Source organism: Podarcis liolepis, assembly GCF_965112155.1.
Source record: "Podarcis liolepis genome assembly, chromosome: 1".
In the NCBI taxonomy this organism is placed as follows: Eukaryota; Metazoa; Chordata; class Lepidosauria; order Squamata; family Lacertidae; genus Podarcis; species Podarcis liolepis.
In genome coordinates, this window is record NC_139554.1 from 44,893,677 (window position 1) to 44,917,381 (window position 23,705).

At 41.6% G+C, this 23,705-nt stretch overlaps 1 protein-coding gene across 3 annotated transcripts; it reads right to left on the reverse strand.

Moving 5' to 3' along the window:
• Positions 1-979: 979 nt before the first annotated feature.
• Positions 980-23,365, reverse strand: PLA2G4F (phospholipase A2 group IVF). Of its 3 annotated transcripts, none has more exons than XM_083507012.1 (20): positions 23,246-23,365; positions 21,631-21,703; positions 18,485-18,621; positions 16,701-16,826; positions 16,400-16,440; positions 13,939-13,981; positions 13,472-13,538; positions 12,005-12,174; positions 11,813-11,926; positions 11,164-11,201; positions 10,397-10,532; positions 9,348-9,484; positions 8,355-8,577; positions 7,804-7,918; positions 7,239-7,376; positions 5,705-5,812; positions 3,733-3,927; positions 3,320-3,486; positions 2,938-3,124; positions 980-1,880 (listed from the first exon to the last, which is right to left on the reverse strand). In XM_083507012.1, exons 3-20 carry the CDS (start codon positions 18,587-18,589, stop codon positions 1,657-1,659), a joined length of 2,334 nt encoding a protein of 777 aa, XP_083363138.1. In that variant the 5' UTR covers positions 18,590-18,621; positions 21,631-21,703; positions 23,246-23,365; the 3' UTR covers positions 980-1,656. The 3 variants fall into 3 exon arrangements, with proteins under 3 accessions (XP_083363138.1, XP_083363137.1, XP_083363136.1); XM_083507011.1 differs by lacking the exon at positions 23,246-23,365 and adding an exon at positions 22,962-23,186 and having other exon boundaries at positions 12,005-12,063; XM_083507010.1 differs by lacking the exon at positions 23,246-23,365 and adding an exon at positions 22,962-23,185.
• Positions 23,366-23,705: the final 340 nt, after the last annotated feature.

The following is a 23,705-nucleotide window of genomic DNA, read 5'->3' on the forward strand; positions in this document are numbered from 1 at the left end:
TTAAGGACTTAGCATTCTCACCCAGGTGCCAAAATGTCAATAAATTGCAGCATTCAACCCGCTCTCTGCCTTGTGTGAGCAGAAGTGCTTTCCAGTCACACAAAAGTGTCTTTGGGTACATGCCACTGTCGTGAAGCATTTCACTTTAACATTTCATATTTCAATCATAATCTAAATCAATAACAACAACGAAATATTTCGTAGTCACCTTGGCTTAGACCTCAAAGTACAACAGCTCTTAGCGGCTACTGGTATTGGGATGATCCAGATCTTCTTAACTGAATCCTAGAGATGCTGGGCAGTAAATTCTACAAGAACTTTTACCAAAGGTTGTATTCTAACTGTCATAGTTCAAATGTCAAAGGTAATATTAAAGATATGTAACCACTTGAAAGAACTATTTAGGCCTAGGATTAAATTAGGATTAAATAAATAAATAAGAAAAGTTAAGAAATTTGGTTATGACTGTAATACGGTTTTATGAATTATGATATTGGAAACTGCTACATTTAATTACAAGGAAATTCAGATGGAAGAGATTAGAGGAAGTCGAGTAATATGTTTATAAAGATGGATTTTAATTAATTAATTAAGTTTTCGCTTATGTGGTGATATATGGGAAAATTGAAGTAGTTTATGTTTCATATTCTTTCTTTTTCTTATTCTTTTTCTCTTATTATTGTTTATTCTCTTTTTTGTTATGCTTTTGTATGAAAAATAAAAAATGTTATTTAAAAAAATCAAATGTCAAAGGTGAAACATTGCTTATTTTCACAGAGAAGGACTTTGTTAATGAATATATGACACAAGGCCATATAGTGGTGGGGTATAAATAATAAATTATTATTATTATTATTATTATTATTATTAAGCAATTGAAGTCCAGCATTACGTTAGCCCAGTGGACCCTATACACCTGGGTATATAAATTCAATCAATCAATCAATGCACATGTATCAAATGCTCAGAATGACAGGGAGACTAGAAAAATATTTTTTATTTATAAAAGTACTGTTGTGCTTCATTACCAAAATAAAGATTAACAAAAGTTTTGTAAAAAAAAAAAATCACCTTCTTGTAAATTTCCATGATACGAAGACTCCTGTCCTCATTATTCAAACACACGGTGATTTCTTAAAATAAATAACATTCTTTGTGCACTGATGAAGAATGTCAGTCACTCAAGATGAGGGTTAAATTTGACGGTATCAGTGTTTCTTCTTCAAAGGTATTCTTTCAAAGTGTAGTAATTGCATCCCTTTACCCAGCAGAACATGTAACATTAATTTCATATTCTTTGATTAAGACTTTTTACAATATGATTACAATAAAAATAAATATAAAACAGTTCTCAGATTTCCCCATCCCGATATCAGATGAAATATATACCCCAGTGGACATTCAGAAATGGACTTCTTAAATATTGGACCTGTAGCACTGGAAACCTACTGCCAAGTTTTATCCACTGCAAATTTTCCTTACTGAACAGAAAAAGCAAAGAACAGCTTTCTTTGTATGTAAACTTAAGTTTCCAGTGCAATCAGAAGAGAATTTCACAGTGCAACATCCATTCACATAAAAAGGACCCCGCAAAGATTCATTTATTTCTACTGGGATCTTTCATAAAAGCACTGCTATCCATTCACTTCCCAGTTTTCAAAGAAACCCTAATCCTCTTTTCTTCTTTCGTCTGCTTAAAGCCATACTTAATGCTTTAAAAACAGCTTCCTTGTTATTCAGTACATTATAACGACTCAATTCTAGCAGTTTGTCAAAGTCTTCCGGTTCATAGGTGAAGTTTAGTGTCCAGTATGGCGAGTCCATTCCTCCAATCACAAAATCACCAAAGGATTTTTCCTCTTCTGATTCACGTTCTATTCCTGCAGCCAGAGGAGAGGGAAAAGATACATTGCGTGAATACCTTCCTTCAAACTTGTTCTGAGGCAGGAATGAGGGGTCTGTATTCAAACAGTATCTGGAGGGCCACAACTCCCATTCTTCCTGACCACTGATCATGTTGACTGGGGCTAATTGGAGAATGAAGTTGACTGCATTTTACTATATACTGCATTTTACTATACCACATTACAAACAAGCATAACTAATTAATCAACTGCAGGGGGGATAGTTGGCTAACCATGACAATTAACTGCTCCCTGTTCTCCCAAATTTCCAAGAAAGTGTGTCTTGCCTTCATGTTTCATACAAACCACGAGACAAGGACAACTGTGATTTCAAGGAGGAATGGGAACTTTATACAAATCATTTAAAAATACAACAAAATGAACTGGACTCCTTGGCAGGTTTTGTATAAACATACACACATTGATTGTTGATAACATGATGGACAGATATGTAAGGATATATACAATTTTATAATATGCAGAGAAAATATGTGCAGCGAAATCAGGGAAAGGAGCTGAGGGAAGTCCTGGGGGGGAATAAAAAAGGGGGGTTATGTAGGTGATTATATGGCTTGATAATTTGTTATGTGGAAATTGAGCAATAAAAAATATTTTAAAAAACCAACAACAACAACATTCATGTTTAAGATGTGTGTGTTTTTATTGGAAGTCCCAAGCAAAAAGGATGATCCAAGTTCTTCATAATATGTCAGTATTGATGCTGTCCCACTAGCTAATTATAAACCACTGAAATATTAAACCAGATCACCAGCATACGTGACAGAACTGGTTGGTAGGGTAGAGCCTTATTCATAAAGGAATTAGTAATTTTCTATTTAGATTTTCAAGTTCTACTCCTTAAAATAGACTGTTCTGAGGACACTCAGTTCATTTCCTCACCTTTTGCTGTTCTCCGGAACAGCTTAATGACCACACCAAAATCATGTTCAAAATGTTCAGTCAGTTCAACATTCTACTTGGGAATAACAACTAGATACTTTAAAATGCAGGCTATGTAAGCTCACATGCTTACCTGGTGCTTTGTATTTGTGGAAGGTGTCATTAACGAGAGGGAAGTGAAGGACTATGGGAACCTTGGGATTCTCAGCATCCATAAACATATAACATTCCTTGGGATTTTCTTTATCTTCCTTGGTGAAGATGATTTCTGGGAAAGGAATGTCCCGTTCTCTGCAGTACCTCTGAGTCAATTCTAAGACCTGAAGTATGAGAGGGACATAAAAAACAGTCAGGCAATTATTAGCACCTTTTCCCTATGCTCATTTGCTTGAACTGGAACCATACTGGAAAAACTTCAGCTGAACTTGAACTAGTACCAAGCCAAGAAAACTTAACAAGCCAAAAAAAACCAACAACCTCAAGTTGACTTGGCAGGCTACAATGATTTGTCTCACCTCAAATGGCGCTTCCCAAGAATAATTGAATGATAGGATGACATCAACATCTCTCTCTGGTTGCAGGACCAAGGGGAAGGGAGAATTGATGGAAAAGCCACCATCCACAAGGTACAGACTTTCTTCCATTGGAGTCAACTTATTAGGGAAAGCGTCTAAATGAGTACCTGAAAAAAAGCAATACAGTATGCTAAAAATGGTGAAACAGAACCGCCAATACCTTCAATGGAAATTAAGTTTATAACTGAATGTTTTATACTAAGAGAGGAAAAGCCATGTCTGTATTTGGCACCTGACTGGATTTTAGTGGAGATCTGACAGTATTAACAGAGGATTTTCCCACTACGCAGGTTTCATTTGCTAATCTATAAACTTTGGGGAAGGTCAGTTTTTATTCCAAAAAGAAATTTTACCTTTCCCGAGCACAAATTTATTGACTCTGATGTAATCCTTGTGCAGGTACAATCCTTGCATGAAGTTGAAAGTTTCCCCAGCTGTAACACGAGACTTGAAGAAGTCCTGGAAAATTTGTATCAAGGGTCCGCCAGGTATAACCAGACGAGTCTTCAGCCTCATAGGATCCCGGAGATGGGATCGTCGACAGTCATCTACAATCATGAATCATGCGGTATTATATATATATATATATATATATATATATATATATATATATATATATATTATATACACACACACACACACACACACACACACACCTACAATCTAGCCTGTGTCATCTTTAGGTTTTGAGAAAACAGATACTTCAATTAGCATGAACACTCTTTACACTTTGTGATCCCTTGTAACAATGTGCACAAGATTTGGGTATTTCACTTTGCCATATATCTGCTGTTGAAATTTTTGTTTATATGCCACCTTTGTGCTGCCTCAATAAATAAAAACACACAATAAATAAAATTATTTTAAATAACCAACATTAACAAAGGCAGCAGCGTTAACAGTTATTAAGAAGACCAGGTAAAACTGATATCAAAACTAAAAGAGTTACGTTTGCTCCACCACATGTAAAATAATTTAAGGGTAAAGTTCAGATTTGGAGTTTATGTGTACCTCTCATGGTTTCACCACTTGTGAATAAGACAGCCATTTCTGACTTTCATATGTGTAAATACTATGCTACCATGTGATCTGCAACTGATAGCTCTTTATATACCATTCTCACCGTTGACCAGTAAACATTCCTACAGTATTACCAATGCTAATTGATAAGAAAAGTCACAGACACTGTGACCATGTGAAACTTACTGTTATGAGTTCAAACCTGTTGGCTTTAAGTACAGCACTCATCTGTGGAGACATCTTTCTAGGCAGAGGCAGCCAATGTGGTGTCTCCCAGATGATGTTGGAGTGCAGTTCCCATCATTCCCGACCAATGGCCACACTGGCTGGGGCTGGTGGAAGCTGTAGTTCAATGACATCTGGAGTGCAGCACATTGCGTAGGCAAACAATGTGCCAAGCTGTTATGAGCCACAGGAAGACAATGCACACCGCCCACACTCCTATCCAAATTTGCCCCTCTTATCGGCTCAAACTTACATTCCGGGATAAATTGGAGAGGGTAGGGCTGGCTGTGTATATGGGAGGCATCCACAGACCTCCTATCACTGTAACGGCTTGGTGCATTGTGTCCCAGATGTGCACAAGGAGTAGACAGAAATAAGCTTCTGTAATACTGTCTTGGGATTCCCTTCAGCAGTGCATGGGAGCTACAGCTGAGTTGGACGGGATCAAGCTGGTCATTAACCAGCAACAATCCCATGTTTTTCCCAAGAATGGTATACATGGATTTACCTTCCCCTCTCTCCCCTGCCCCAAACATTTTATCCTCAAACGAACAACTGTTGAGTTTTGGTGATTGGCCCAAAGTCACACAACATTCATTGCTGAACTTAAGATGCTCTGAATTCAAGTCGAAAACTCTGTTACAGAAATGTAACATGTGTTAGAATGAAGGGAGATGACTAAAAATAACATATCAGGAAAACAATCTTAAGATAAGGGCCTCCTAATGCTGCCAAGGAATTCCTGGTTGGCCCTGGCAGGGTCACACATTCTTCTCAACAGCTTTGTTTCAATTGCAGTTTTTTCAAACGTTTCCCTGGCTTGTAAGAAATTTTGCAATCAATTAAGTAGCTCCTCCACTTTTCTCAGGAACAAAGTTGGAATAAATCATCGCATTAGCAGATGAAAACAATTTTGATGGTATTCATAGAACAAAAAGTTCAACTACCCTTTAAATTTATGCCTCTTCTGTTGACTGGCTATTGTTTGAAAGTTAACAAGAAGGTACATAGTCTGCCAAACCAAATTCTCAAGCAAAGATATTATTGTGCAAAATAATGCAGAGCAACTTCGTTCCTTACCAATAACTTTGACAACATCACCAAGAGATTCTAGAAAGCTCAGTCCTGAACCAACCACCTTCAAAAACACATCATCCAAACTCGCAGCAAAGGCACTGCCCCACATTCCTGTAGAGTAATTAGGAAATTATTTCAAATCAAATTTAAAGGCTCTCCCCACTTTGGCAAACAAAAATATACAGTGGTGCCTCGCAAGACGAAAAGAATCCGTTCTGTGATTCTCTTCGTCTAGCGGTTTTTTCGTCTTGCGAAGCAAGCCCATTGACGGATTAGCGCTATTAGCGGCTTTTAGCGGCTTATCTGCTGATCAGATCAGCTGATAAGCGGTTTAGCGGCTTAGAAAAGGGGGGGGGAACCAGCAGGAACTCGCAAGACATTGTCGTCTTGTGAAGCAAGCCCATAGGAAATTCGTTTTGCGAAGCACCTCCAAAACGGAAAACTCTTTCGTCTAGCGAGTTTTCCGTCTTGCGAGGCATTCATCTTGCGGGGCACCACTATACACATGATCAAGGTACAGGCTACAACCTTATCTAGTGTTAGCTAATATTAAACCTCAGATTCTCCACATGAAGAGGTAGGTCTGAGTTCTTTGTGTGTGCCTCCTCTAGTGGTGTTTCTAATAAGATTATTTCAAAAGAGTGCAAAGGACATTAGCAACACAAAAGCTGCAACTGTTTTCAGCTTAAAGCTATATGCTGGGACATCACTGCTAACTTTTGCAAAGTTGCCACAGGTGCAACTGCTATTGCAAATTTTAATTATGATTTCTTGGTTGTACATTGCTCAAAAGGCATTTTGGCATATAAGCCAAAGGATATGGTGGCAAGTACTTTTAAAGGCTGCGACTCATGAAAAGTTTGAGATTAGATAGTGGGAAGGGGCCAGAGGACCATCCGTCCTAAGATACAACATAGCAGGCCTACCAACCCACCAACAGATCTACCTACAACATTTAGTGTAGCTGGTACTGTAAATGTAAAGCAGAGTGTTGTCAGGAAAGTGGTTTGTTATGACTCCAAGCCAAACCACAATAGAAGGCAAATCCTCATCCACAGATGTGCCAGCTTGTAAGGGTAGGGGGGTGCAACATCAGGATGTCAGGGGGAGCCGGGGGCGGAGCTGAACACAGTGACCCCATTGGCTGGCGGCTCCTCCTGGAACTGCCACTGGTGGGAGGCTAGCTCGACTCTCCTTCCAGAAGGAGGAGGAGGTGGAGGAACTAGCCATGCCACACTTGGCTCTGCGTTTTGCCTCCACGCTTTTGGGACATCACGGGGGGGGGGGAGCGGCTCCTACTCCAAAAATATTGAGAGGCCTGAAATGGGATCAGCCCTCAGGAGATGGCAGCCCTGCTCACCCACATCTCTACTAATGTGACCCGCAAAGACATTCCTTCTCAACTTGAAATAACAGACCATGACAAAACCCACCCAACAAAACCCCTGTAGGCCATAACTGAGGAATCAGAAGGTAATGACACATTATGCTTCATGAAGTTATTGTCTCTGCCTTACAACCAGCACAAAGTTCATACCCTGCAGGTAGCAGATCCTGGGCTCAGAATGTTTCTTAATCAGTCGCCCCATGAAGAACTCGCTGTCAAAATCTTCTGTTCGGACAAAAGCACCATACTTGCGAAATCCAACCTCATAGGGCGTGAACTCACACCATTCTAACAGGGAAAATACCAGCACCACATCAGAAACAGGTAAGCAAACAAGACTGCTGTATTCCCCCCAGTCAAAGTAATAAGGCTAGTTTATATGCTGCTCACGTGTTTAGCATTCACATATTCACTATCATAATGAAACTGTGCTGTCAAATCATGACATATGAAAAAAAGGGAGAGCCAAATACTATGAGAGGAGTTAAGGCTTACGCAAAGTATTTCCTGACCCATTGCAATTAATCATCCACTTTTCTATCCTTACTATTTCTCTTCCATCACCAGCCACCACCCCAATCCTTTCACTTCACCCTCCTTAATGGGCAGGGAAATAATAAACTGTGCAATGGCAGGTAAATGGCCCATGCTAGAGGGGGGGGGGGGGAACTACTTACAGATTTTATGAGAAAGAAATACACCTGCCTTACTATACCTGCAAAGTCACCACCACTAACATTGGGCCTCACATTAACGGATGCATAGATTGGGTAGGGATTCTGCCCCCGTTTCACAGCTTCTTGCTGGTCAGACAGCTTTGACTGGTCTTCCTGAATAGAGGAGAGGCAATAAGGGTTTCAAATTTAGAATTTACTTGCAATGCATATATATTACATATACAGTCACACCTTGGATCCTGAACGCCTTGCAAGTCAAACGTTTTGGCTCCCAAACACCGCAAACCTGGAATTGACTGTTCCGGTTTGTAAACTATTTTTGGAAGCCGAAGGTCCGACAGGGCTTCCACGGCTTCCGATTGGCTGCAGGAGCTTCCTGCAGCCAATCAGAAGCCGCGCTTTGGTTTCCGAACATTTTGGAAGTCGAACGGACTTCCGGAACAGATTCCATTCAACTTCCAAAGTACGACTGTAGGTGGTGATGATTTATTAAATTTGTATACAACCCTATATCCGAAGATCACAGGGCAGCTCACAACATAAAAATACAAAATAAAAACACAAAGTGCATAATAAAACAAAAACACACCTTCTGCTGTAGGAAAAACTCTACAATAAGTCCCCACAGGTCTGTGAAAGACACTTTCCGTCCAGCATTCTCCATTGCAACCAGTTCTTGAAAGTAATACTTCAGCTGCTCTGAAGAAAAAGCTCCTACTTTACTGCTTGACATTTTATCCCGGGCAGTGCTGATAAAGTCTCCGGGATCTTTACTGGACCACTCAGAATCTTTATACAGCATTGACATGCACCTGCAAAGATAAAATATTAAATTTCTGCATCAAATCTAATTTTTATATACTATCCGCTACTTTTTCTAAAGTAAGAGTATTTTAGAAGTCACTGTCTGCTTAAAAAGACTAAGGGCTCTCCCGTGCCTAGAAAGCAAGGGTCTGAGCAGTTTTCTGTTTGTCCATGCTTTCTAAGCACAGGTCCAACTAGTTTTGCCTTTGCCACGCTGGTTTTCCTGGGGGGAAGCAGTGGGCCAAATGTAGATGAGCTCTAAATAAACTTGAGAAGAAAGTGTTCTCTTCCGTTGTGGCTACAGCACAAAGAAGCTGTAAGGGAGACTTTCTAGCTTAGAAAGGGAATGATAAGCTGTAGGAGACATATGAACAGGACAAGACAGAGTTCATGATATGATTTTTAAGCACTCTAAGAAACAAACCCAAAGTTGAAGAAGCATATTTTGTACAGAAATACATGGTTTTATTTAAGGGCTACAGATGCGTCCATTCTATTTGTATGTGTATTTGTATGAATGTGAGTGTGACAGAGTGTGTGCGGGGGGGAGAGGGGTGGCTGCTGGGAAATCAAATGACTGTCCTATTTTTTAAAAAAACTTATTGAAAAGTGTGCAGTTTCACTTTTAAGCTTATTGAAAGGTTTTGTAGGCAATTATTTACTTCATCAGATGCTAGAATGAAACACTATTTTAATCAATACTCCAAAAAGCTCAAGAAGAAATGTTATTCCCTCCTCTGGTTCAAGATAAGAAATAAGAATTTTCATGCTCACATACCATGTAGAGCCTGAGATCCCAGAGAGATATGTGACAGAGTCAAGAAGATTTAGTTGCTGAAGCCCAAACAGGCTGCCATAAAATGATGTCAGTGCTCTGATGCCTCCACCAGATCCTAGGACTGCTATAACAGGTACCTTAAAAGGGGGGGGGGGGAGAAAGCAGGTGAACAAAATTGTGCATTGTATATGTTACAGAGTATTCCTATTATTCCACTATTTGTCTGACAGAATCATTTTGAAATATTTTTAGTTGGTAGGTTGAGTTGAGCTGGAGCTAATTAAGGCTTTCTCCGAGACTTTCCAAGACTTTCTCTAAGACTTTTAACTCAAGCTTTTACCTCAAACTTTGTGAATTTTGTTGAGGAAAAGCTGCCAAATGATAGAGTTAAAATACTGAGGCTGATAAAAGCTAATAAAAGACTGATAAAACTAATAAAAACCGCACAGCTGATGCAGAGCCTCAAGTTAATGCTACCACTAACGATGCCATCTTGAAGACCTGTTGGGTCTCTGGACCGTAATAAAGATTGATTAATAAAGATATTTTATATATATATATATATATATATATATATATATATATATATATATATATACACACACACACACACACACACACACACACACGGTATATATATATATATATATATATATATATATATAGAAAAACCAAGGCACCTAATTAAATGAGATATGTAATATGGGATATATAATAACCAGTGTGGTGTAGTGGTTTGAGTAATGGACTAGGACCTGAGAGACTAGGGTTTGAATCCCTACCCAGCCATGAAGCTCACTGAGTGACCCCAGACCACTCACTGCCTCTCAGCCTAACCTACCTCACAGGGCTGTTGTGAGGATTAAAATGAGGAGAGAGAGAGAGAGATCCATGTATACCAACTTGAGGTCCTTGGAGGGGAAAGGTGGGACATAAATGCAATAAAAGAAATTAAATGAATTAACTCTTGAACAACAAGATGCCCTGTTTTATTATGAGCTGTAGCCAATTACGAATGGCTCTGCATATCATATTGACAAGTCACATACCTCTTCTTTATCAAGGTCCTCTCTCAACTGCAGTGTCTTCTTTAGTGCCTGAGATACTATTTCCTTCCTCTGGTCCAGAAACTGTTTCTCTTCTTTACAAAGATCAAAACCCAGACGTACATCAAGATCCTTTGTCCTAGTATAGAAAATAGTGTTAAAGGAGAAAATATGGTGGTTATATACAGTATAAAGGGCCTGGCAACCTTTTTGGCCAACATGTGATGTGGGGTGAGAGATGCATGTCAGCTGTGGGACAAGATCCAATATTCCTCTCACCTCCTCTTAAATACATATACTTCCCCCCCCCACACACACACACATACAGTTTTCCCCTCCCTTAAAAAATAATGGAAAGATGTATGAAGTGTTTCAGTATTCTGAAAAAGTTCATCTCAAAAATCAAATCAGGCTTGGGTAATTTCAAGACAACAGACTGGAGACTTAAAAAAACAACAACACCTAAGCTAAGTCATGGCTGAAAAAGAAGGAAGTCAAAAGTGGTTGAGAATCCAATATACAGTGCATTGGAAATGCATGTGTGGCTTTCCCTGCAGCTCTAGCACCCAAAAGGCAAATAGCTTTTGCAACTAAGCAATGCCTCTTCTGCACTGGGAGGCTTTTGCAGGAAAAGGTTCAAAGAGCACACTAACTCATTGCCCCAGCATCCTCACCCATATGCACATGTGTTTTCTTTGTCTGGCAATCACAAATCCAGAAAAGCAAATTAAAATTATGCCCCTAAAACAGCTCCTGGGTGCAAGACTCACATTTTTTCAGCCTTCACGTGTAGATCCACACTTAAATCCTAAGATGAAAGACAGCACACACTGAAAGAGGTTGTGGGGGGGATTTTCCAATTAATTAACCCATGCTCTTCTTGTTAACCAGTTAGTGAAATGTTATCTTCCTTTTGGTCCCTTAACCCCACGCTACCTCTATCCCAAAGACCTTACTTTGAGTCAGTTTTGCAGGACCTTACCCACAGAGCAAATAAACACAGAACATACCTTTTCAGGCAATCCCAGCACCATCTCATGTGCCTAACTGAATAAAACCTTAAAACCAAGCCAACAGTTTGACCTAGTGAATAGCTGTGTGTGTTTAGGGACAAACATGTGGTACTTTTTGGTGGCAGGGGACTTGAAAGAAAACACAATACATTTATACTTTAAATCAGGCCTGCATAACTTGTGAGATACTAAACCAAATACCAAAAGGCTAATGATAATAATAAACCTTCCCTTAAATGACAAATTTCCAGGGGGGAGGGTGGGTCATGGGGACCAGGTGTGCTTAGCTGCCTACAGATTAGCCACCCCAATCTACACCTGAAAGACCTTGCAAGAGGAGTTTCCACAACAACCCACCCCAAAATTGCTAAAATGAAGTTAAAAAATAAATAAATCATACTGTTACCTTTCCTAGTGAAACAGCCATATCAACTTCCTTTTCCAGAGGAAGTGACTGCAGTGGAACAATCCCTGATCCAAGAATTGTACTATGCTCTTCAAAGTCTGGGCTCACTCCATCCTGAGAATAAATAAATACATTTCATAAGGAAAACAAGTTTGTAAGCATTCTCTAATGGGATGTGTGGTGATTTCTCACCTGAAGGATGGTAATGGTTCGCTCTAACTCCACATCCAGTTCTGAACACATCCCTTGGCCTACATGAAAGACAAATGAGTTTCCACAATTCTGATTGGAGTCCGATTTGCAAGGAATGGACAACTGCTTCTCATAGGCACCTGGAAGCGAGAGCTTGAACAGTCTGCTTCCTAAAAACGACAGTGAGACATTTAGGACATGCATTCCTAAGAGAAATCCTATACAATATGTAAGTAGAGACTACTCTTAGAAATGGCAGAGCAACCAAAGTATCAGTAACAAAATGCCAAGCTCCTACATCATGGATAAGATATTAAAAATTCTCTTTGTTACTAATATTAATGGATTGAAATTTGGTTAAATTAATGGAAAATCTGGATTCTGAAGCAATGAAGCCTACTGCCTCCTCCATGTATATACCACACTTAGGTATTAATGGTAATGAAATAAAGAAGAAGAAGCTGACTAAGTAGACTTCAAATTGTTGTACCCGATTTTTTGTATCATTTTGAAAATGAAAATTAACACTTTCGTCCGAAAAGGCAAAAAAACAGGGTGGAAAGACTAAGGGCTCAGCTACATTCGTCACAATAATACGCTTTGGATGCGTTATAAATATCCAACACCAGATGGGGACAGAGAGCAAAAAGGAGTTTATATGGATTTTTACATAGGCTTTTTTCCCTTCTTTTGTTGTAACGATTTAACTTCTGACTTATCTATAGAGTTTTTAACCTGTGTCTAGATCTACCCTATCACCCACGTTCTTTCCTAACAAATGTACACTTTAAGCAAGCCGCTTTAGAGTTTCTCTACTCTCCTTATTTCATAACACAGTCTTTCCAAGGATGCATATTGGCCTGGGAGTCAGAAAGCCAAGAAGGAAGTGGTGACACAAAGAGACAGCTTACTCAACGTGTTGAGACAAGACTATGCAAACATACTGGCCTCCTGAGAAGAACCTACAGCTGCTCTGCAGCTCCCCAGTCCTTTTTGTGCTACACCACACTAAGCCAACTTTTAATTTAGCATATCATCCAGTCCAAGAATTGTGGTTAAGCTCTCTCCCCTTGCTAACCATGAGCTGTAGCCAAGAACTTGTATAGACTTTCTTGCTTGAGAGCCAGTGTGGTGTAGTGGTTAAGAGCGGTAGACTCGTAATCTGGGGAACCGGGTTCGCGTCTCCGCTCCTCCACATGCAGCTACTGGGTGACCTTGGGCCAGTCACACTTCTCTGAAGTCTCTCAGCCCCACTCACCTCACAGAGTGTTTGTTGTGGGGGAGGAAGGGAAAGGAGAATGTTAGCCGCTTTGAGACTCCTTAGGGTAGTGATAAAGCGGGATATCAAACCCAAACTCCTCTTCTTCTTCAACTAACTCATGAAACATCCAAATTAAAGCATACCTAGTTTATCTACTTTGAAATTTGGGCAGAGCAGGAGAGGAACAAAACCAAAATTGGACTTACCCTGCTCTCTCAGAGGTGGCTTTTCATCTTTGTTAATAACCCCTTGCACGCAAAGGCAAGGGTACGCCTACATCAAACAAAACAAAATTTTAAAATACTAGTTTTGAAATATGGTGCTTTGCATGACTTCTCATACAGTGAAGGGTTTAGACTGAATTCCAGGAAAATGTTTTGGTTCCCCCCCCCCCCGCACTGCAGTTTCCAAAGCTTTCCCAGCAGACAGCCAAAGGGGAACAGATAGAGATGATCACACCAGTGAAAAGGAAGTGTTGTCTGTCACTGCTGTGCTCCCGTCTCTTCCTCACCTTTCATCTTGAATATCCTCTACCCGCACACACAACGGCAAAACTAATTGCTCTTAAGTATTTCAAAGAGAGGGAAAATGCTTTGATTTTGAAAGGGCTCTCCTGCTAAGTGTGCACACCACAAAACACAATTCCCAAACATCTGGCTCTCCGAACACTCACCACAAGGACACCATTTGTGATAACTTCACCAGGAGCATCCGTGCTGTAAAGGCAAAATACTGCCATAAACAAACATAAAAATGTGTTTACACGTGCCATTAAAAAAGAGGGAAAATAAAAAGACCCCCAGGTGCTTTAAGGCAGGGATCAACATTATTTTATATTGATTTCTTCCCAACTTCAACATAAGGTTCCATTCTAGGTTGCAGCCATTTAAAAAGAAAATAGCCAAATCGGCTTAAAACAAATTGCAGTCAAGAGAATAGGGTGGGTCCTAAAAAGTATTTAAAATGCAGCAGTGTTTTAGGAATAGTTTCTCACGAGGCACAATTCCCATGACTCAAATATTAAATATTGAATTTACTATCTGTGAAAGGAGCCTGTGACATACAGTACTTATCACTACATCTACCCTTCGCTTTCTACTTCCTACTTTTAAAAAAGAAGCCTGTTGGGACAGGAATTACGCATTGTTTATATTTCATAGAAATCTGCTTAGTCAGCTACAATAATGAGAATTAACACAGAAGACAAAAAGAAAGAATGCATTAACTTTGTATATTATTATCACCATCGTCATCAGTAGTAGTAGTAGTATTTTACACAGCCTTTACCCTTACTTCCTAGGGTGGGTGACAATATTTAAAATACAACATTAAAAACAGTTTTTAAAACTTACAATTACAAAAATATGTAATCACAAAAATAGGATGGGCCCTGAAACAATACAGTGGTGCCTCGCAAGACGAAAAGAATCCGTTCTGTGATTCTCTTCGTCTAGCGGGTTTTTTCGTCTTGCGAAGCAAGCCCATTGAAGGATTAGCGGATTAGCGCTATTAGCGCTATTAGCGGCTTTTAGCGGCTTATCTGCTGATCGGATCAGCTGATAAGCGGCTTAGCGGCTTAGAAAAAGGGGGGAGGGGAAAAAACCAGCAGGAACTCGCAAGACATTGTCGTCTTGCAAAGCAAGCCCATAGGAGATTCGTTTTGCAAAGCACCTCCAAAACGGAAAACTCTTTCGTCTAGCGAGTTTTCTGTCTTGTGAGGCATTCGTCTTGCGGGGCACCACTGTACATCTCAGATGTCAAAGGCAAGGGGAAAGGCCATTGTGCGTATGAATGTGCAATGGTCCAGAAAGGAAATGAAGGGGGGGGATCATGCCTATATACACCTAAATCATTTCAGTCACCCCTAGAGTAACTCAATAAAGGCAAGGCCCAAGATACCAATAAAACTGCATATGGCTGCAATGCCAGTGATACAAGACAAAGGCTTAGAACCAAAGAGAAGCAAGCAGGATTCCACTTGGGCAATGGGACTTTTCCCCCTTCCTGTACACGCCAAAAAGCCACCCCTAAGAGCTCAGAAACCTTCTAGGATCAGATTAAAGGAAGCCACACTGAATACAATGATTTCCTTCATTGCTTGAAAGTTTAGAACTGCAGCCACTACAGCAGCGGAGTGTATGGCCATGCTGCCTGGGGCAGATGTGCGGGATGCGCCCTCAAGGGGTGTGTGTCAGGAGTTCAGCCTACACTCGAGTAGGTGGCAGAGACATATGCCTGACTGGCATGTTCTCTCCCTCCTGGTCGTTCGTTTGGGAGCTTCAAAAGCTTTCTTCTGCCCGAACATCATAGTGACCGATGCCAACGACTGCGGATGCTCTGTTACGCATCACGCGTAACAGAGCTCAGCAACTCAGCATTTTGGCTAATCTACTTTATTTACATATGAACACACACGGAGCACTGCAATATGGCTCCCTCTCTCTCTAGCATCAGACAGGAAAGAGAAAAAGAACAAAAGACAATTGTCCCACTTCACGGAACACAGTAACACAAACATCCTGTCTCCATCACTTCCCACTCTGTGGAGTCAAAGCATATACTGTCATGTGAAAGACAAAAATCCCATGACTGCAATCATGGAGCAGGAATTCTAACAGGGTGGGCCGCAAACGGTGCCTTCCCGGGCGCCGCAGTCCAGGGGAGGAGAGGGGAAGCTATCTCTCCCCCCACTCTCCACCACTGGGTCACACCTGACCCGGTGGCAGAGCTGCTGCAGCTGGGTGTGAGGTGTGCCGCGGCCAAGGAAGGTGGGCAGCTTCATTGTCACCCACTCTCTTGCTCTTTGCCGCTGGGTCAGATGTGACCTGTTGGCAGAGCTGCTGCAGACGGGCGCAAGGTGTGCCATGGCCGAGGATGGTGGGCAACAGCAATCTACCCATTCTCTTGTCCTCCTCAACCAGGTCAGGTCTGACCCAGGGCCAGAGATGTGGCCAGGCATGAGGGCCACAGCCAAGGTGCAGCTCCTTCTCACTTGGAACCAGGCTCCAAGGAAGGAGCCTGCTGTTGGGACGCCTGTTTGCGTCCACTCACAAAATTGTGCCTAAGGCCAAGGTCCCCATGCCCCCACTACGCTTCTGAGCCACCATGACAATGGAAAATTTAGCAGCTCTCACCTTTCCTCCAGAAGAAACTCTACATCCAGCTCTTCTTTGTCCTACAAATAAATAAATATATTAACATACAGACTTCTTACATCAGCACAGGGCTGGACTGTATTGCATTTGAGCTCTCTTCCAACTTTTGTGACTCTAAGATATGTTAGCAGCAGGAACAAGCTAAAAAATAGCTCAGGATACAAGTAACTGGTGAAGTCCTGGCCAAACCTACCTAGATATCAAGAAGCAAAGTTAGGTTCAAGAACATTCCTGAGAACCTGATTCCCCCCCCCCCCATTCAATAAACAAAAGAACTAACCTCTTTTAGTTTAAATGTTTGTTTCAGAGGGCGACCTGTCTTCATCGAAGTCACATCATACACGAGAGAAGTAAGTTCATCACTTAAGAGAACATCTTTATCAAAGAGTGTCAACTCAAGCGTGTTCTGAAACAACAGAAGTCCAGAACTGTAACAGTAGGGAAAGAAAGTGTGCATTAAATATCGTATTTCAGGTAAAAGATGACCTGTTCTGAGATAAAAAGAAAAAGTTCAGGGCTGATCCACTGCCCACCACTGTGAGCCACAAGATCTGATGATGACATTGGGGGAAGCCATGTTTTTTCCATATAATTCCCCCTGAGAGCAAAATAGCATGATTAAATCCTGTTCCCAGAGGGGCTTGCCGTATGTTTATTAAGAGCCCCATATGCTAACTGCTCCAGGCTTTGGCAGCAGGATGCCCTATTTTCAATTGTTTTACCACATTTATAGAGAAGGGGGGGGGATGGTGGCAGTATACAACCCTTGGATAACCTTGTTAAGAACTGTGCCAGACTGTGGATTCTGAAGTGGACCACTAAACCTATCTGAGTCATGATCCAGATCAAATCAGGTGAGTCCACTTGGGAATCAGATGTGGACAGATTCCTTCTTCCCCATCCCTAGCATTGCATTACTTATCTGTATTCGCCCACAGACAGCCACCTCACCATTTAAAATCTCTCATTTGTGTAAATTAGGGGTGGGCAAACTTTTCCCTCAGGGATAATCTGTTGTGGGACTGGCAGTGGGCAGGACAAGAGCCAAAAGCGGGTGGAGCTACCTCTTTCCTATTTCTCTCCACGGCGCCATCTCTCACATTAACCAGTGGACTGCCATATTGTTCTTACCAAAAGTCTAACTGATCTCGTGTAGAGGGCTTCCACCTCCTTCTCACTCCTCCTATCTGCTTCAGCTCTCTCTTCTTCAAACCCACTCCATTCCAATTTCTGTGCCTCCAGGCTTTCCTCATCCATATGAAATTAGGCCTTAAGTAACAGGTCCTCCATCCCCACCCCACACTAAAGTGTAGACCATACATTGGAAAGGCTTTTTCTTTTCCTGACTTATCAATGTCATGGTTGCCTGCCTCAGAAAGTTGAGGTTTGCTCAATTATTCTGTTCTATTGTGCTAGGGTTGCCATATTTCAAAAAGTGGAAATCTGGACACAAAGGTTGTTGAGCTTTCTTTGGGTCTATGGTCCCAAACCACTAAGAATTCAAACCTAAAATTTTGTTAGACAATGGCTGAACATATTCTTCACTTAAAGTCTAAAAAAAAAAAAAAAGTACAGTACATTGTGATTTCCCACCTCCCCACCCTGCTATTCAGCTCTGGATTGCTCTGCTAATATAAAATCTGGGCTTATGGATCACAGAGAGACGTCAAGGCAATGCATTCTGTGAGAGATTAGACCAGCCAGCCATTTTGCTACCTGTCTGGAGTTAGCAGCCAACTGGAACATTTTCCTCCCTGCCGTTTCTCAGGCTTAAGAGAACAGCAAACAGCAGAGGGCTTTCAAGGCTGCCTATCTCAGTTGTAAGATCAGTGACAGGTGACAAGAATAATATCTGAGGAGTAAGGCAAGGGAGGGTGGAAGAGATTTACAAGGCACTGGGGTTCCAATAAAGATTTAAGACTGAATTAGATTTACTCCCCACCCATCAATATTAATGTATTTGGTTCTGTGGGAGAAATCAAACCACTTTCCCTCCTTCCTAAATCAAGGAATGTTACCTAATATAGCAATTGTTCGGAATCAAGAAGTATTGATCTTTTTTACCTTGACAGCGTTGTGAATTCTATAGTGGAAAGTTTCATTCCATTCTGGATCACTGGAGTTGTCAATAACTCGCGTTCGGTAAGTGAGTGGTGATGCAGTCGGCATACGCAGTTCTACATAGCAATCTGCCTCGGACACTAGAGGGGGAAAGGGCAGAAATGTGACCAGGAAAGGGTCTCTCTCTCCAAAAGACAAACAAACAAAAAACTAACAGCAGACTAAGAGAATGAGAAGGTGCTTTTCAAAGTAGTCCAAAGTAGCAGCTTAATAAATACTAAAACAAAGAACAGGAGTGGTATTAACTCATGTCATCTACCAGTGGGTTTTAGATGTAGAACAAATGTAACTAAAGAGAATAATGTGCTAATATGTTCTTTTCTAATATACAGGATTATCTGTTTTCAAGCTTGATTAAGTCAGTAAAGCAGAGATGGGGAACATGTGATCCTTCAGATGTTACTGCTCTCACTCCACCCCATTCAGCCTAGCTGACTGTGGGAGCTGGAATGTAAAAACGTCTATGTGGGACACAGGCTCCTCACCCCTGCTGTACACAGATTTCTTAAAAGACTGATAATTTGGCAAAATAATTTCATGGTTTCCCAAATCTTCAACCACCATTCTGAAGGTTAAGAATCGTCTTCCCTGTATGCCAATTTAGCCACGGCTGATAAATACAATGCAGCTTCCTAGTTCTCTATTAGCATAGTATGCTATGCTCTTAAACTATGTAGTCATGTTGGGTTAAATGGAACCTAACTTTCAGGCACCCATACCAGATGTGAATAAATTCTCCTTGTGGAATTGTGTAAGTTATGCAAGAGACATTTATTGGGGTTTCCCACCTATTTAACATTCATTATCTCAACTATTTTTGCAATAGTCCTGCCTGCATGTTTCAAGCAAGATGGGTAACAGAGGCAAGGTCTCTAGATAGGATCTCAGTTTGTATATCAGCCTATATAGGTAAAAAGCACTATTAGTTACTGCTGCCACCTGAGCTTGCCTAGTTAGCCTGAAGTCCAGTATTACTTCCAAATATATACTTGGTACTTCAGAGGAGTGGTACCCCATCTAAGATGGGTAGCATATATCCATCCAGAGTAGCCAATTTCCACAGTACTTCTGTCTTATCTGGAAAAAGTTTCAATTTGTTCATCCTGATTCAGCCCAAAATTGTCTTGAGACTTTGGTTTAATGGTTTGACAGCCTCAGTTCGGATGAATAGAGGGAAATGAAAGTTAGAGCTGACTGTCATTAATGGACAGTTAAGTGCAAGTGTCTGGATGCCTTCTCCACATCAATGTGAAACTATATGGAAAAGTCCCATCCCCTGCCCCCAAGATTCAGAAAACCATCTGGATTCATCAGACTCCAGGGTCATAACAATAAATTTGGTTCTCCACTTTTGCAGATGTTATTTATAGGTGGCCTGAAGGTCAATGCTGTGTCACTGAGAACTGCTGCACAGCTGGTGTCTGGGACAACCTACTGATAAGATGTCACACTGCCATTGAAAACGCTACACTGGCTGCGAATTTGCTACTGATCTACATTCAATTTTTTACTACTAGTGTATAAATCCCTAACAGTTCAGGATCAGGTTATCCAAGAAACCACCTCTTCCCCTACATCCACACCCTAACCCAGTCACTTAGTTCTGTGGATGATGGTAACACATGCTGCTACTTGAGCACATTAACACTGTTGTGGCACCAGCTCTTCCTCTAGAATTGGAATTCTCTTCCTCTAGAAGTGAAGCAATTCTCTTTCTTAAGAAACGAAGCAAGCATGTCCCAACATTATTACGTTTTCAACATTTTGTTGAAAACGTTTCTTTTCTCTCAAGCTTTCTCAAATTAGCCTAGTTTAATTTACATGTTTCATTTATTCATTTATTATTGGTTGAATTTATATATTGCCCATCATCTGAGGATCCCAGGGCAGTTTATAGTATAAAACCACAAAAGTACATAACATAATAGCAAACAAAACAATAACCACCCCCATCCCCACCCCCGGTGCACACAGTAATTCTTGTTGTTTTTCAAAGGTTTTTGTGACCTGCTTTAGGTTTTATAGTCTATTAATGGACTCCACCTTTTATGCTTTTTGCTTGTTTGTTCTGGGTATTTTATATTTTATTGTCAGGTGGAGCTGGTTTTTATTGCAGACTATAAACTGCTTTGTGCAGGAAGCAGAGCATATTTTTTTTAAATAAACAAAATAAAGCAAGAAAACCAAAAAGGGCTGCCCACACCCACAGATCATTTCCCCCTATCTATTCCAAACAAACCCCAATTCCAAAATGTGTGCTGCCTCGTATTTTGGCTCAGATAGAATTTGAGGCAAACCCATGGCTGCTACAGAGGTTGTGAAATCATGAGGCACTTTTGACAAGTTAGACTCAGCATGAATGGTTAAGATCCACTCCATCAGGTCAGTCAGGGAAACTAAATTAATCGTGACCAAATCCACAGCAAGGAAAACCTGTATGAAACACTGGAGAGACACTCCCAGACAGCGTAGACCAGAGGTAACCAATATGGTGCCATTCAGATGTTCTCAACTTCCATATAGTGGCTACGCTTTCTATGGCTGATAGGAGTTGTAGTCCAAGATGTGGCTACTACTGGTGTATATAAGAAGAAGCTGGGTGGGCTCTCTAGGTGTCCGAATCATCACTGTGGGAGTCAGGATTATGAATTAAATGGACTCTTAGCTCTTCTTATGTCCATTATTAGAAACACGTTGCTTTTTGCTTGTATATGTTTCAGTAATTTTCACAACAGCACAGCAAATCAATCTGCTGAAGAGACTGTCTTAACCATGGGTGGGCAAACTAAGGCCCGGGGGCCGGATATGGCCCAATCGCCTTCTCAATCTGGCCCGAGGACGGTCTGGGAATCAGCGTGTTTTTGCATGAGTAGAATGTGTCCTTTTATTTAAAATGCATCTCTGGGTTATTTGTGGGGCATAGGAATTTGTTCATTCCCCCCAAAAAATATAGTCCGGCCCCCCACAAGGTCTGAGGGACAGTGGACCGGCCCCCTGCTGAAAAAGTTTGCTGACCCCTGGTTAATAATAATAAGACATGTAGAGGATCAGTTCATAGAATAAGCAAAATAAAGTCTCCAGACACTCACAAAGATCTGTTCCTTTAATGTTTCTGGCTCGGAGGATTTTCACTGTGAGGTTATAGTAAGGGTGCTTCTCCCGCTGCAATGATAGTAAGTTGAATTACACTGAACATTAACTATGCCTAGCAAACATGCAAAAAGATAACATTCCACACAGCAGCTAGACTTGTACTAACAGATCCATTGTAAACGAAAAGTGAGACTGCAGTACCCAGAATTCTTTGAGTGGAGAAACATGCTTCAAATGTGCTTTCAAGGTACATGCGCACACAGCCCATATTAGCCTATATTTCTAACTGGGATTTGACATTGTCACTAATAAGTCATTTCATTTGTTAAAAAACAGTTTCACTGGATGGCTGAGCAACACTCTTTCCACCCTCCACACCGCAATCAAAGTCGGGGGACAGAAGGCACAGAAAAGCACAAGCTTTGTAGGCAAGAGGTCCCATGCCTGATCCCTGCCTGAAACTCTGGACAGTCCCTGCCAGTCTGAGTCACAATACTAAGCTAAATGGACCGACAATCTATGTTCTGAGGCAGTTTCTTAAATTCCTAAAAACAATTACAGCACTCTTTTTTCAGTTACAGATAGGTAGCCGTGTTGGTCTGCCATAGTCAAAATAAAAAAATTCCTTCCAGTAGCACCTTAAAGACCAACTAAGTTAGTTCTTGGTATGAGCTTTCGTGTGCATGCACACTTCTTCAGATACACTCTTTTTTTGTCAATGATTATAGACCAAACAATCTGGTTCATTCTACACAGATGATATTGCAAACACTCCACTGACTAGCCTCTTCTGTCCCAGAAGTAAACCTGGCTTTGCACTATTTCCTGCAGAATCTACTAACAGCAGCGTCCCTAACAACACATCCCTAACCATTGTCTGCTTAGAAGTCCCACTAAATTGCAGGGGGCTTTCTCCCAAAGCAAGCGTGCAGCTTAAAATTCTCATTTTGGGTCAAGTCTCCACTGGAGATAAATAGAGGAAGGCGAAAAACGACAGAGCCGCTGGGGTCGCTGAAGCTCCCTTTGCAAAGTTAAGAAAAGCTTCGCAGAGCTGAAATTTCAGAGGCGCTACCAACCACTAAAGTTGCCGGACGCCGTTCCTTCTTCGCCCCTGCTCACCCTATTTAGCTGGGAAACGTTAAAATTAAAACAGAGGCAGATAAATCAAGCCCCTTCCTCCCGCAGATGTCCCAACAAACTCTTTGTTTTGTTCCGCCTTGGGGCGAAAATCGCCCCCTAACACGAGAAACTAAAATTGCTACGGCTTATGCGCGCGGAGGTTTCCTCGAAGAAGCGGACGGCACTTTCCCCCCAAGCCTCACATTACCCTCCAGTGATAGAAGCCCGTCTCTTTTCTCCCCTTCCGCTCCAGCAGCACGGCAGCCATGAGGGGCAGCATGTGGGGCGACAGGCGGCCCCGCAGCACCTGCCGGAACATGAGGAGCCTTTTTCTGAGCGCGGCCACAGCCAGCCAAGAGCGGGAGAAGAGCGGGGAACCCTCCGCGCAGGTTGGGCCGAGTCGTCCTGGCGCTCGCCGCGGCCACGGAGCTCGGCCCTGGCGCGCGGGGAGGGGGCGGGGCTTAAAGTGCCTCAGGTGTGCAGCTTGCCTACCTGGCAGGGTTCGCTTCAGACGGAAGAGCAGGCAGGGCAAAGAGGGTGACTGGTCTGGAAGCACTTCTGGAAAAGGCAGGGCACCCTGGACGGAAAAGGCCAGGCTTTCAAAGAGTTAGGTAGGCGTGCTTTCTCTCTCTTTCTCTCGGCCAGGCTTTGGGCAAGTCGTTTCACAGCTTCCCTGTAAAACAGTCAGTTCCCAGAAAGTCTTTGGTTCCCCTCACACAATTGTAATGTTTTACAATTTTATATATGCTGTAAGCCGCCCAGAGTAGCTGCGGAAACCCAACCAGATGGGTGGGGTATAAATAATAAAATTATTATTATTATTATTACACAGCAGCAGTTCTCAGAACTCTGAATTGTAGCTCTGTGAGCTTATACATTTATTTCTTCTGCTTTGCGGGGATATTTTTCGGGGGGGGGGGGGAGAGAAGTTACTAAACAAATGAATTCAGTC